The 16,227-nt window shown below is 28.8% G+C and overlaps 2 protein-coding genes across 7 annotated transcripts in view; one reads left to right on the forward strand and one right to left on the reverse strand.

Moving 5' to 3' along the window:
• The window catches only part of LOC130673095 (uncharacterized), a 332,376-nt gene that overhangs the window by 296,271 nt on the left and 19,878 nt on the right, over positions 1-16,227 (forward strand). The gene's annotated exons all lie outside the window — the stretch shown is intronic.
• Positions 1-16,227, reverse strand: part of LOC130673096 (uncharacterized) — a 51,587-nt gene that overhangs the window by 7,499 nt on the left and 27,861 nt on the right. For all 6 annotated transcript variants that reach the window (XR_008990828.1, XR_008990827.1, XM_057478014.1 and 3 more), the window contains exons 4-10: positions 13,588-14,022; positions 5,938-6,268; positions 5,291-5,656; positions 4,936-5,189; positions 2,927-3,095; positions 754-865; positions 264-358 (exon numbers count right to left, since the gene is read on the reverse strand). Coding sequence is in view for 4 of the 6 variants with exons in the window: in XM_057478014.1 (XP_057333997.1) it covers positions 264-358; positions 754-865; positions 2,927-3,095; positions 4,936-5,189; positions 5,291-5,656; positions 5,938-6,268; positions 13,588-14,022 (1,762 nt within the window). In the remaining 2 variants the exon portion in view is untranslated. The remainder of the gene's footprint in view (positions 1-263; positions 359-753; positions 866-2,926; positions 3,096-4,935; positions 5,190-5,290; positions 5,657-5,937; positions 6,269-13,587; positions 14,023-16,227) is intronic.

Below are 16,227 nucleotides of genomic sequence, written 5' to 3' on the forward strand. Positions count from 1 at the left end.
AAATTCCAATGCAGGTAATCATGAAAAATCTAGTGTCCGACAGGATGAAACAAAACGATTTCAGACTGCGGGTGATGTCAGCCCTCACCTGCGGCTCAAGCAGCCAACGATGATTTCATTCAGTCTGAAATCGTCTTGTTTCGTCTCTTGTTACTAGTATACTATTTTACCCTATGAAAATTTAAACAGAAATAGCAGAAAATTAAGTGTTACATTTAATTACTCGTTGCAGAAATGTAACAGACTTTAAATAAATGATTTACCTTAGCTGATGATTCTAATGGATTCCAATATACAGCAATGGCATTGTGAGCAACTTCTTCAATGCATCCAACCAACCCAACGCTATTTTTTGTGTCTAATTAAAAAAATAAAAAAAATTTATTTCAATTAAAAAGTTAATAATAAGAAAAAATGACGTATTGCATCGAGCATAAATTAGCAAATGACATTATTAATAAAGTATTAATAAAATAGTAAAGTTGACAAGCTAATTTGAATTAATTAAAAAAAAAATAAATAATAATAATAAATATCAATTATGATAATTTTATCGGCATAAATGCTTACCGATTTATCCTTAACTATAGTCCTGCGTGAATAGTAAGCTTGCGCAAGTAATAGTTTTTTTTTTAATTTTTATTTTGATTTATTTATTTATTTATGTTTGTATGAGAAATGTATAATTTTGTTTTTTTATTAATTAATATTGAGCAATAATTAAATATCAGTAGTAATTTATGATGAACTTACCAGCATCGAGGATTCGTTGCTTCACGGAGTGTTGTCGGCCGTGCCAAAATTGCCAAGCTTTTATTTCATCTTCGGGGCTTTTTTCTTCACGGAACATTAACATTACGACACTCTGAAAGTAATAATAAAATTTTTTTTTTTATTTATTTATTTTAAGAAAATGTAATTGTAGATATTGACTAAAGAGAAAGTTTTACATTTATGTTTTTAAGAGAGATAGAAATAAAAGTTTAGTGGCATTTAAAAACTAATTTAATATTATATGGAAACGAGGGTCAAAATGAGACACTATTTTTGAGAAAAACAAAATTAATTTTTGTTTGGAAATTTTTAGTTACAGTTTGTTGAATATATGGGGCAAGATGGTCAGTCTACAGTAGGGACAATTAAAAATTGTTAGTAAAAAAAAATGTTTTTTTTTTTTGTTTGTTCAAGTTTGATAACTGAATTATATTATTGAGAACAAAAAAAGTAGACTTTGAAATTGAATGGGCGACGATTGTAAAAAGTTTTTTTTGTCTCATCAATAGTGCCAATTAACTCCAAGTTTCTTAATATAGGAGGAGAATGGGGCAAAAGTAGGTACCATTTTTAAATTATCAATTTTTTTTTGTAAATGCTTATACAGTCTCTGAAAAAGTATGGGGTAAATTAGTTACCTCGAGTAAAACTGAAAATAAGTATAATAGTAATGCTCGTATAAAAAAACAGAATAAAAACTTTTAAATTCTGTGAGAAAATTAAAAGCAATTACGCAAAATAAAATAAATGCACTGAAAAAAATAAATATTTGTCCCAAATAAATCAATTTATATGTGGTTTTTTTTCTTAATGACAAATAACTATATTTGGTAAAACTAAATATGACTGTTGATTCAAATAATTTTATAATTTGACTGAAATATATAATTTATTTATGGTAAATAAATGATATGTTTGCGGTAAAGATATTAAATTTGTGACAAACAACGGAAAATTTGGCGATACTTAACATATATTTGAAGCACATATTTATTTGCAGCAATTAAATCATATCTTTACCATAAATAAATCACTTATTTCAAGCAATTAAATTGCTCAAATATATTATTTCTTTCTTACAATTAAATATTTATTGGGCTACATTCAGATATACGGTATCTTTGGCTCAAATAAATCTTTTTTCAGTGTATCAATATTCGATTTTTTTTTTAAGTTCATTTTATCTTCAAGTCAGCCAGCTTGTGCCGAATTGTAATAAAATAATTCAGATTATGAACACGGAAAATTTTTTTTGATCAAAATTTTGAAATAGTTGTACTTTTTAGGGGTGACCAATTCATTCGATGTTTTCTAGATTGCAGATAAAAATTTACAAATAAACAAATTTTTTGTTAAAAAATAGTGTCTCACTTTGTGTCACTCTCTATATTATTCTTGTTCAGTATAAATTTCCTTATAAAAAACAACTTCAATTTTATGATTGTAAAAAGTAACAGTCCCCATAATTAACAAGAAAAAAAAAACCATTACATAAATGTAAAACTATGTTTTCCGTATAATTTAAATTCTACGCATAAAATAAATAACAGCATATACATGGAAATCAATTAATAACAAAAACCGATAAAAATCACTGATTTCACTCTTTAATCTATTTAAATATTCAAACAGTAACAAATATGTAACACCTTATTCTAATTAGCCGATTTAAATTTCTTTATAGCTACTGCATTACCTCTTATTTGTTATATATTATCACGATCAACATATAAATATTACTTTTTTTACCGCGACTAGACTGATACCAGTCGAAATCTTTTTTTTACATAAAATCAGTCATAATAATCAAATTTATTTTTGAATCGTTATAAAAAGACGTTTAGCAACATATTTATATATATAATGGATATGCATATATGTATATAACTGCAATGATTATTTTTTGTGATTCGGGTGAATGAACGTTCAAGTTATATATAGATTGATCGTGTTATCAAACCACAGATTTGTTACACTTAGTTAAGCGCGAACGATCGAGTTTACTTCCTTTAACTTTTTGTTTTACTATTTATACCTTTTTATACTAATATATATCTATATATGTATATGTACATATGCAAGTTGGTACGATTTGATTAATTAATGATAATTATTATAATAATTGTTAATTAAAAATAAATTTGATAGTTACCTTAACAGTTTGTCCGGTTTTCAAAAGTGGCTTGTCTGGATCAGGAACGTAATCTAAAGTGATGCCGTAAAATTGACCTTTATTAATATACGTTATTCTGTCATCTTCACGTCTCTGTGATGTGCTTATCGGCGACTCTAGATGATATTTGAAACCATATGCCGAATAACTGTAACATTAAAGAATAATCACAAAAAAGAACTTACTTTTAGTTGGTTTCAAAAATGGTTCCATTTTTAAATTACTGTGACTCGGTAAAAAATGATCGAACCAAGAATTTAAAAAAAGGCCATTCAGCAGTCGAAATGCAAGTAGATTTTATAATATCTATACTCATAAATAGATATATATGTAAAAAGTGTATAGCCAGAATCGAAGGCATTGGGAAAACCACAAAAAAGTTTTTTTGAACATCATCAGAAACGAATGCAATAGCAAAATATTATTTGATGAGTAGTAAGATAAATTTCTTTGGTTTAGGCATGAAAATTAAAACTTATTCAAAGAGCTTTCAGATGCATTTTGAAGAAATTCGATAAGTTGTCACATTAAAAAGTTATTAGAGAAAGAATCAGTAAAAATATGAATTTTTGACGTTTTAAAAATTTTGAAATGCTATAACTACAAAACTAATTGACTGATTTTGCTCATCTTCGAACTTGATTTCGAAAATCGTCTACAGAAAATGTGTGCTGAGTTTCATTAAGATCAGTTAATAATTTTAGACGCTATCGTCGTGACAAGCCGCGTTCTATCGTATAAATATATAAATACATACATAAACTTTTGAACCATATGTATTTCCCGACTCAGCTCGTCGATCTGAGTCCAGAGGTAGCAAAATTTTTCGAAAATTCCATCATGAAGACAAATGCAATAGTTCGATTCCTATGAAATCTACTAAAAAGAGTATTTTAAACCTCTAAATATCTACTTTACAGCCTTTCTAATTCCGTTAATCGATTATTATTACGTCATAAAGTTATGGGCCATTAATCAAAAATAGTGATTTCGGAAGTTTTTTTTTTTTAGTTCACTCTTGTGAGTTGCTAAAAAATTTTTATCAGCTGAAAAGGACTTTGCTGGTCATAATTTTGGGGTTTTAACTCCAAAAATTGTTTTCAAGATAATTTTTCCGATTATTTGGAGCAAAGTTACAAAAGTTGTAGTAAAAAGTGCCATTTTTAACTTGGCGGGTCATAAAAACTTATTGGCTTATCGTACCGAGCTGTTCAAGCTGTGAAACGAAAGCTAAAAACATATTTTATAAGTGAAATAAATGAGTTTATTAATGTTTGCATTAGTCAAAAAGTCATAGCCATAAAAAATAAAACGATTAATGGGCAAAAATGTCTTGGTCGCACGCGAAGTTAACAAACATTAAAATCATCATTATCTATAAAAAAATATTCCAATAAATAAATAATATCGTATCAGATATAGTTATATCTGACAGCTTGGTACTTAGGAAATGTATGTATGTATGTATTTATTTTTTTAAATTAAAAGTAAACTATCAGCAAAATGCACACAAGTGAGGGAGTTGTAATATTTTAACAGGGCAAGCTAGTTAACTAAGGCAATGATGATAAGACGATAAGCATGAGTCGGTAGTAGACTGTGGAATAAATAAAAAAAAAGTATGTGTAGAAATAGAAAAAAAAAAATGTCGGGTGAACGCCCGGTAACCATTAGCAATAGATTCTTTATAACAAGTCTAGTCTTGAGTCTTGCCGCTTAACTTCGCCCGCGCTACACAGTCTACTCAACTCTTATTCGCGTTTATTGCGACTTGTATCAACTGCACCAACATATAACGGACAATTTTTATATTAACTACAGTCTATGTCTATATATAAATCCTCGACCCATGACATTTTCATTCAACGTTAAGCGTTCGACGTTCTTGTTAAATTAATAACGCAATTTGTCATCAATAAATCATAAATGTCTGACAAACTTCCGGTTTTATAATTAAAATAATTAACAAGATATTATAAACAACTTACATTTTTGGTATCTGAATTTTATCTGCATCATTTTGACGTCCGAAATCGTGCCAGGGACGAGATCGTGGTGGATTTGGAGTCGTTGATGGGGAGGCTGCAGGATTAACAAGACCCCGTTGAACTTGGGTCTGATTGTGCGGCTGTTGTAATTGTAATTGTAACGGTTGGTGATGTACAACAGTACCACTTTCAAGGACCACTGTCGTTGCATTGTTATTATTACTTGGACACAGTTCCGTGTAATCAAATGACGACTGTAATTAACAAGACATTCCAATATTAAAGGGTTTGAAGAAAGAGCTTTATCGATTGGTTGTACTAGTTGCCTAGTTCTGGTGGAATCGTCTCAACAAACCTGGTGTAGAGCTGTAGGTGGATGATGATCTTGTCTGGGTGTTACTGCGTCGGCTCCGATCCCCGAATCCGGGCTAGGAAGATCAACTGTCAGGACTTTACTGCTGCTGGATGAGGACCTTACTGCATGGGTTGTATACGAACTGGGAACAACTTCGTACCTAGTGTACGACGTCGTGGTAGTTGGTAATGAAGCTGAACTAGATGATGCTAGGGGTGGTAACGCTTCACTCGTTACGTAGACTGTATTGCCTTCTTGGTGTAAACCCGGTGTTGCACTTCCGCTGGCGTTTGAACCCGAATTGTAGGTTGATAGCCGTGGGCTGCATGCCGAGTATGGGTCAAATGGGCTACCGTATTGCTGGACCTTTAATGAAACACGATTTCATTCACTTGTTAAGAGGAAATTATATTGCGGAAGGCTAAGAGATTTTTTAGTTCGTAATACAAAGATTGTAATCGTCTTTGGGATATTTCTAGATGTCACTCAAATAAATTTTAAGGGGAACTGGTAAAAAAATACAAAACGTTAGATTCCGTTTTCAGAATGGGTGTTTTCGGAATTCGGCTAATTGACTAAAAGAATGCAATTAACAAGATCGGAGGCATAAAAACTATTGGAAATTTAAAAGTTGTTATAAATGTAACCTGTAATTGATGCTGATGATGATGATACATTCCCGGCGGCGTAGGACTATCAGGCTGAGCTTGTTTATGCCGTTTATTGGACTGCTGACCACCACGCGAGGAGCTCAAATCCTCTGGTTCTCTTTTAATTCCAATACCTGAAGACCCGTCGTGCCGCAAAGACTGAGGACTCAATGGCATCGAGATATTGCCTTGCAAACTCTGATTAGGACTCGGCGATTGTTGATTATATTGATGCAAAAAGTGGTGCAATTCACCACTGCCATTATTCTCCGAGTTTTCCAGTCTTGATCCAGTGCTCTCAACCAATAGTTTCTGGCCCATAACTCCTCTGTAACATAATGGAATTTATGAATTTTTACAAGATGCTCAAACGCCTCGCGGAAATACGAGTACATTCATTGTACCAAGTAGTTAACATGTTATATTTAGCATGATAATGTGCATCACAATAAAAGGAAAAAAAAAAAAAATAAAAAAGTGTCTACCCTTCTAACGCATTTTAGTAGGGTTGAATTTTTATCCACACAAACCATCAAACTTTGCTGGCTCTTATAAAATAACCCCATAGACGTATCCCTATATGAATTCCTATTTCTTTATAGCAACCGGGTTTGAGTCTCAAGTCGTCAACTTTACTATCATCCTTCCACCCTTTTTGGCACCAGCTACATACCAGTACCCTACGGTCAGATGCTTCGATACAATGCGTCGTTGATACCTGATACCTGAAGTTTCCTTCAACCTTTTTTGTCCTGCCTTCTCTTATGGTCTTATACCTACATATAAATACATACATATATGTACACATATGGATGAGATACATCCAAGTAAAGCTTACAGGATATGTAATGGTGTCTTCATGTGTCTCGAGTATCTCTTGACGACGCAATGTACGAAGAATATATCTACAAGAAATAACGAACCAGCGAAAATGCTTTTTTTTCTTTTTAACCAACGAGATATTAAGTGTGAGACGGAATATGTCATAACCTGAGGCGGTGCTAAAGTATGCATATTTACAGATATACATATGAGTATGTATATATATAAGGATGTTTTAGTGAGGAAGGATGCGTAGATGTATGTAAAAATATATGGATTGGAACCCTATGAATTCGGCTTATATGAAATGGATCCGAAAGGACGATCAGTAATGCGATGCTAATCCGACGGGCGCCGAAGAGCAGTCTTCTGCCTTTTTCATTTCTCTTTTTACATTTATATATATATATATATATATATATATATATATATCCTTTTTTTTTTATTATTGTATTATTTTATTTTCTTTTATAATCAGGTTTTTTTTACGTCATTTTGATTTAAAATTTTTTACAAATCAAATCCCGGATCTGTAAATAATGCATTAATCATTAACGTTGCATTGACGGTAATGAAAAGATTTTTTTTTAACTATTTTGTTATTTTTAGTGTAAGTTTATCCAATGAATAATAAATAATAATAAATTATATTATTTAAATAGTATAATGCGATATATAAGTTAAGTATTATAAAATACAATAATAATACAGTGGAAAATTTTTTTTTTTAAATAAACATGATGACAAACAGCCCAGAAATTTAAGTTTTAGACGCAATTAATCTTTATTAACATTTCATTGGGTGATAAAATAACTAAAATTATAATTACTTATGGCCAAAGTATTTTTAATTTTTTAATTGAGAAAAAAGTTTTAATTAAAAATTTATATTTCTCATTTGATAATTTATGAACTTGCGCGAATTAAACATAAATTTTTTTTTTGAATTTAATATTTAATGTAAAAATTAATTATAATTTATTGCATTTTTTGTTTTTTAGTATTCAATTGATTGTATACATTAAAACAAAATATATAAAATATATGTATATATGTACATAAATATTTGGTATGAATTTTTAAAATAATTAACATTTTTAATTGATTTCATTTATTTTATCAATTCCTACATACATAATTTTATCGAACTGTTTTTTTATTATTCACATAATTTTTATTTTTATTCATGTTTATACACACACACACACACACACACACACACACATATCTATCTATAAATATTTTGAAAAAAAAGAAGTGCATAATAATAACAATATAAAGTAAATAATTTTGTTAACTTGATTTATAAATATTATATATATATGTGACTACAGTATATATATTGTATAAGGTCATCGGTCGTAATAGTTATTCAGTAAATTAGCCATTCCACTTGTCGCTAAATGTAAACGATAAATCATTATTCGCTTATTATATGCATAGTTAATAAAAACAAAAAAAAATTACGACGTACGACAAAACAAACGGATTTCAATAATGAGATAAATATTATTTTTTAAAATTTATAATATTTACTATATTTATTAATGTGTAATTTTAGGAATTTTGTCGCTACAAGAATGCATGGCGCGAGTGAGTGTAGGTCAATGCGAGGTCAGGGAGTTGTACTAGCACCGGCAGGTCTTGATTTTTTTTTTCTTACTTATACCTATGGGCTTTATGATCATTATTAGTATGGTATTATTATATTACGTTTTTTTGTTTTATTTGCGGTACTACCGGAATTGCCGGTTAGTGATATGTTTAACCGGAAATCTTTTAAGACAAATTAACTTGACGTGTGTCATGCGGTCATGTCATGTCAATAAATCATATGAAATAATTTTATTTAATTAGGAAGATGTATATTTCTGAGATAATTAACAAATTTTTCGGATTATAAGCAATTCATTTTTAGAGGAATTTTTTTTATTACAGAGAATTAATTCAGGAATTAATGATGATTATATCATTACAAGTGTTCGTTTATGGGCAATAATTAATACTCTTAAGCAAATTATGCAACAGATTTACATAAGACATCTTACAGTCAAAATCTTGCTTTAGAATTTATTGAGACTCAAAGTGCAGGTTTTTGTGAGCCCGCCTAAAATGCTTCTAAAGAAAATACTGCAACAGGTTTGCATAAGAAAACTCTAGCACAAAATCTTACCTTAAACTTAGGTAAGACTGAAAATGTAGATTTGTAGAAAATCTTTCAAAAAAAAACTTGACACAAACTTGATTGAGACTAAAAATACAAATTTGTGTAAAATTTCCCTAAGAATTCTAGTATAGAAGATTCTCGGGTAAGTTTTGCTACAGATTTACTTCACAAATCTTTAAAAAAAAAAAACGACTCGAACTTTTTTGAGACTGAAGATGCAAATTTGTGTAAAATATGAGACACATTTTTGTAAATTATTTTAGGAATACTAGAGATGAATTCTAGGCAAGTCATGCAACAGATATATATGTAAGACATCCTTCAAAAAATCTTTCCTTAGACTTTATCAAGAGAGGATACAGATTTCGTCCCTTTTCTAGGTAAATCTTGTAACTCCAAAATTATAATTGTTTCAGAAATCAGTCAAAACATCTATTCTGTTACACGTGCGTTAATGGAAATATTAAAATTCAAAAGTCTCTCGAACATTCTGTTATAATTATTAAAATTTGAAGCTTTTTTTACGCAGTAGCAGTACTAAAGAATATTTTTCACTCATAATTTTAATTATGAAAAAAAAGTAATTACGAGGTTTACCCCGAAAGGGGACGATTTGTAAGAAATATAGGATACAGAATTTTGTAAGATTTCTTTAAGAATTGTAGTAGAAAATTTTCTTAGGCATGTTATGCAACAGATTCGCGTAAAACATCTTTCCAAACGATCTTTCTCAAACTGAACTAAGACAGAAGAATCAAATTTATGTAAAAGTTAATTAAAATACAGATTTATTGGAGTCTTTTCTAAGAATGTTATCAGAAAAAATTCTCAGGCGTTATTCAACTAATTTAACCCGTTGTGTATTGCACTCAAAAACAAAATAAAACACAAAAAACCAATAACATACTCCGAAAAAATTCTCTTTGAAAGAAGTTAAACAAAAGTATTACTGTTGTTACATTATACTACATAACATATTACGTTTTATTTTTATGTCTCCACATTACAAACAACGACATTCGACAAAATGTCTCACGACAAAATGTAACACGATCTCTATGCTCTGTTTCACCTCATAGTCATCTCACATCACCTTACTTGCATATTACTGACTACAATTCTTTGTCCTCTTGTGTTCGCCGCCGACATAATACTAATTAAATTATAAAAAAAAAAAAATAAAAATAATAATAATAAAATAAACATAAAAATAGCCCGTGATATTTCCATGCAGACTAGACAGTCGACGCGTTTAAAAACACTTAAATTATCACGAAAACTAGTGGTAATAAATTTAAATAAAGACTCTGGTGATACGTGTCGGGAATAAAATGTTAAATTTTATAATTTTATTATGGATATTTATTTTTTTCTGACTATTGCGATTACCATCCTTATCCTTATCGTTATTATTATTACTTTTGTTAAGAGTATTTATCGTCTTTGTCTCACTTGTTTTTTATTATATATCGCTGTTACATTACATTCTCGCGGTCTTGATATGTAGCCAGTTTCATTTTATGACGTGACACGAAGACAAGGATGAGGATCAGAGGGCACTCGAGCATTTTATGCTACATGTCAACTCTGTCATACGTCGTCTTTACGTTTAGGTCATCTACCCTCTAGTTGCTGTCTTTTAAGATTTCTTGGTAATGATTAAATTTTATAAAATTATCATGATACTAAATTTAAATAATTTTATTTTTACTCTTATTTATAAAATAGAAGTTTTTTTTTTATAGAAAAAAAATTTCTTTTACAAATTTAAAGGGTCAAAATCTATCCATTGAAAATTTAATGGAAAATGGATTGCATTTAAATATTAATCCATTTTAAAAAGTAAACAATTATAATGAGTAAACGGAAAAAATGCGATTCGATAGTTTTTACTTTTGACAAAAGTAAAAAATTACTAATCCATAAGTAGAATGTGCCGTCATAAATTAAAAATTGCTAAGCGTTTGTATCTTTTACTTAAGCAATAGTAATTTATTACTTCTGCCAAATTAAAATTTTATCGGGTCCATTAATGGTTTCGAGTTACTTTCTACAGAGTAATTGTAACTAAATTTTGAGGTCCGTTTTTTTCCATGTAATTGAAAAGTTTTTCATGGATTATACCCTCTGAAAATGAATTAGTGAAATTCACTGCGAATCAGTGGATAGTCATTATTTCTACAGCTATAAGTATACCATTAATTCAACCAGTGGTATACTTATAGCTGGTTCCCAGTTAATATTCACTAATTCGAAGTGAATTTCACTGATTCATTTTTAGAGAGTAGGATAAATAATAGAAATCTGATATCCATTACACTGTAAAAAATTTGCGGAGTGAACGCGGATTAAATCCGGAGTGAATGCGGAGCAGATGACTGTGTATTCATTCAATCCCCTTGGAGTAACATTCACTCCCCAGGGGAGTTTATTTTAATATTGCAACTCCCATGCGGATTTAAATAAAATTTAATTCACTCCGAAATGACTCCGCTGAAAAACCAAACTCTCTATTTACTCCAGATGTGCTCTCTTAAAATGAATCAGTGAAAAATGCTGCAAATCAGTGAATATTCAATTCATAAACAGTCCCAAGTATACTACTTATTCAATTAGTGGTATACTTGGGACTGTTTATCCAGTGAATATTCACTGATTTGCAGCACTTTTCACTGATTCATTTTAAGCGAGTGGAGTGAATTTTTGTTTTTTGACTCCGGAACCTTGAGTGACAGAAAGAATTTGAATTTATATAAAATCCGTAATCACTCCGAATTCACTCCCTATTTTTTACAGTGTAGTTTATTAAAAGATAGTGCACAAAGAGAAATAACGAATCGACATTTCCATTAATCCATTAAATGAACTAGTAGAATAATAAATATTTCTATTAATCCATGAATTTTTCTACTAAAATATTTAATCATAATTTTTGCTACCTGGTTCGACTACCAGAAAAAATCGGCGTTTCCATTAATCCATTAAGTGGATAAATAAAAATAATAAATTATTTAAAAATTTCGTTTTACCTTTCAATAGATTAGACATTTTCTTATAAGACAATTTATATTGACAGAACGATAAGAATTTTTCCTTACATCCAATATCAGAAAAATGTCATTTAAAATTTTGTTTTCTTTTCTTTTTATCAAACTATTTGATCATGATGTAGGATGTTGTCTAGACGACTCCATGCTTTACCCACGTATGTATCATGTCTCATGATCATGACGTATTAAGTAAAACCATAATAATAAAAATCAGACCACGTTTAGAAAAAAAAATTGTTAAAAAAAATTAAACTCTAATTTAAAAATTGGATTAAATTCCTCGTTAAATATTAAGTGTAACTTAAACCAAAAAAAGTTTCAATTAAAAATTAAAAGGGTTACATCAGCCGATAAATTAAACCAGCATTAAAACTGATGCATCATACAAATCGTCTAGATTATCATGATAAAAAAAGGGTTCAAATACCCAAGATAATAGATAACGAGATCGGAATGCGAGATAATTAAAGTATGTTACTTAAAATTCAAAAAAGTATAATAAAAAACAAGTATAAATAAAATAAGTAACAATTGTCATTGTAATGGCAAAAAATAATTTTATTGTAGAAAAAAAAATACATATGACTTTGGGTACGTTGAGAAAAATTTCTCAAACAGTAAATTAGAAAATATGCTAAACAACCGATATAAATCAAAAAGTACCGCTTGAACTTTTTTTTTTTTTATTTAGGGTTGGCGAGTGAATAAGAGGATGTGATGTAAATAAAGAAAGAGGAGGAATATTATAAGAAAGAGAAAGAATTAAATTGGGACGCTTTTTGAGCATCATCTTATATATACATATATAGTAAATCTCTTTAAACCATAAGCATAAACCCAAAATATATATCAACCCCCCTTAGTGTTCAGCATCCGTTTTGGTATATACATGTATGTATGTATATAATAACCGTTGTCAATGAGAACACGCGAATAAGATCGGAGTTTGCAAACCCAACAAATCGAGCGTAAAAATGTAACTCAAACCAATTTAAGTGAAAGGTATTTATTATATAAAAAAATATATATATATATGTATTGAAGTTTTTCGTTGTAATGGTTGTCTGGTTAAAAATGAAATAACTTTGTATCGAAAATTAATCGCTTCACCTTTTTTATATTTTAAAAATAAAGGGGTAAGATGGGCTCCATAATTGTATGTAGGAAAAAAAAAATTAATATTAAATGATTTTTAAGCAAAATGGGGTAAAGTTGATTTATTATTAATTTTACTCCGAAAATTTTGTATGAAAAAAAACAGTTAATGATTGAATTTATTTTTTTATAAAAGTGGAGTAAAATCGGCCTCTGATAATTTTTATGTAAAAATGTGGAAAAATTTTATTAAAATTGAATCTATAACTAAATTTGTTAGAAGTTAATTTAAAAATTATTCAAAATTTTTATACTGTGGGATTGAAAAATAGATTTTGTTATCTTAAGAATGAAATTTCATTCATTTTTGTACCACTACTTTTTGGTAATGGAAATATGAACAATAGTTTTAGAGCAATAAACATTTTCTTGCTTGGCCCATCTTACCTTACATTATTTGTTTAATGATACTACTAATAATAATAACAATATTTGAATATAATAGTTACTTACGTAGACCAAAGCTCATGAGTTGGCGGTAATTTAACATCAGAGGATTTTTCCGGCAATTTGTAGTACTCGTAAACATAAGGAACATTTTGTTCATCGGGATGTCCAGATACTGCGGCAACCTGATGCTGCTGTTGTAAATTTAGCATCGCCGCGGTAGCAACCGACAGTGGATGCTCACAGTATCTCCAGTCACCCTCCATACCCTGAACTTGAACTTGTACGGCGGCAACACGTTTTGATGCTTCCTCTGGATCGTCTGGGTCAACTTGATTTCCGTGTTGTTGTTGTTGTTGTTGCTGCTGCTGATGATGTTGTTGGTGATGTTGTTGATGATGATCAGCTCCCTCTTCTGCTGATTCACGTCCTACTGTACCGTATTGTTCTGATACACCAACAACACTTGATTCACAGTCTGATGACGAACGGCTACGCCTGCTGTAACAAATTAATTTAAAACAAAAAAATTAATTATATTTCACGATGAAAGTGAAAAGCAATTTTTTAAGAAAAATTGGTTTTTTATTCTTTGGAATGTGAATTAGACTTATGTAAAAAAATTGACAATTCTTATTTTTTTTCAAATTATTGTTGAAGATAAAAAATAATTCTATTTTTATCATGATGTGATGAATCTATTGATCAAAAAATTATTCAAAATTAAAATTGAATTTATGATAAATTTCCATATTTTTTATTCATTTACGCGAAATTTAATCATTTGACCGCAAAAATTTTGAATTGATTTTCAAATCATTTAACTTCTCTTAAATAATGCAAGACATGATATTCAAAATTTCACATAAAATTTTTAGCTCTACATTTTGAAGTAACATAATTTTAGAAATTTTTGTATCAACTATTTTGAATCGATGATAAAATTGTAAATTATTTTTTGAATTATTAATTAAATTTTATAGAAAATTCTTTTGAAATAAAGACTTTTGAATTTTAAGAATGTTTTTTATGCTAAAAAATCAAAATTCTGAAAATGAATTTTTTTTTATTTTTATTGTTTAACAAATAATTTTCAAAAATAAAAAGCAAACTTAGATTTGGATTTTCAAACATTTTGGAAAATGTTTAAAAAGTAAAGAAAATTTGAAGTATCAATAATTACAATTTTTTGTCAAAAAATTCAAATTGCGCCGGATAACACAAAATACTGTCAACAAAATATAATTGTATAAATATATGCACTTTTAAATATTAATATTAAGAGCCCAAAATTTTTTCCAATTTTTTGTACATGTATATATTTAACTAACGCAAAATATATTATTTTTAACTATTATATTTTATTTATTTAAAATTTAATAGTTATAATAATATTTAATTAAATAAATTATCAAATAATGTATCGTAAAAATTCATCAATTTATAATCCCGTCAATTTTATTTATCTGAAGTCGAAAAAAAAATCTAAATCCAAATTCCCAATCCCTGACACGTACACAGATTTTTTAAATGTATATATGTATATATATCGTCTTCTCTAATTTATGCATATCGAATCAATCTCCCTTTCTCTAATTTTAAACACACGCACCTGGATAACCGTTTCACTCTGGTAGTAATAAAAAAAAATACCGAATATAATATATATATATATATATAATGTATGATGATGAATAAAGAGAGAAAATAGAGAGATACTTTGATATGTATATATTAATATATATGTAGTATGGATAGATGTGTATAAAGAATAATAGAAAAGAATTTTGAGGATGACAAAGATAGTCACCCCGATAATGAGCTCCCGCGTTATCCCGTGCAAATATTTTTCTTTCGTTATGTTTGCATAGGTACGTCATTTAAGAAAAAAATCATCATCATCATCATTATCTTCTTCCCAAACGCGTCAATGTCTAACGGAATACATGTTCAGACTCTGGAATTAATTTTATTTATCAAACTTTTTTTTGCATTAAAAATAACGATTATATCAAATTTTGGTAGAAAAAAGTGAAGATTCAATTTATAAGATGTTTTTTTTCTTAAATTAAATTTTTATTATAGAAATTAGAAATATTTTATTTATAAAATAATTTGTTAGTAATTATTAATGACAGACTCAATTCTAATTATTAATTTAGAGTAATGTAAGGATCAACTTCATAAAAATATGGTTTATATTTACACTGTAAAAAATGTGCGGGTTAACGCGGAGTGAATTCAGAGCAGATGATTTTTTATTTATTTAGTTCTCTCGAAATAAAATTCACCCGGAAGATAAGTTTATTTTAACATTGAAACTTTGATTCGAAGTGGATTCAAATTGAAATAAAATCTCCATTACTTCAAACTCACGGCTGCCAAATTTCAAAGTTTACAGTAACTGAAGAGTTGAAGAAATCGATTCTTTGTCTTTTTGTTCTTATGGGGACTTTTACTCATAACTCAATACACTTTTCCTAAAAATTTTATTTTGTTCATACGTACATTAACTTTTTGTTAAACCTAGTGTACCAAAACTAAAATATATCTTACTGATTTTCTGACAAATTTTAATTCTGTCGTTTATTAAGTTTTGAAACAGCGTTATAACAGAAATACTAAGATCTAAATCTTTCCATACAGTTAAAGTCTACGGAGATCTAGTTTTGTCATTTTTAGATCTACGAAAATCAAGACAACAAA

This window comes from Microplitis mediator, chromosome 8 (genome assembly GCF_029852145.1).
Source record: "Microplitis mediator isolate UGA2020A chromosome 8, iyMicMedi2.1, whole genome shotgun sequence".
Taxonomy (NCBI): domain Eukaryota; kingdom Metazoa; phylum Arthropoda; class Insecta; order Hymenoptera; family Braconidae; genus Microplitis; species Microplitis mediator.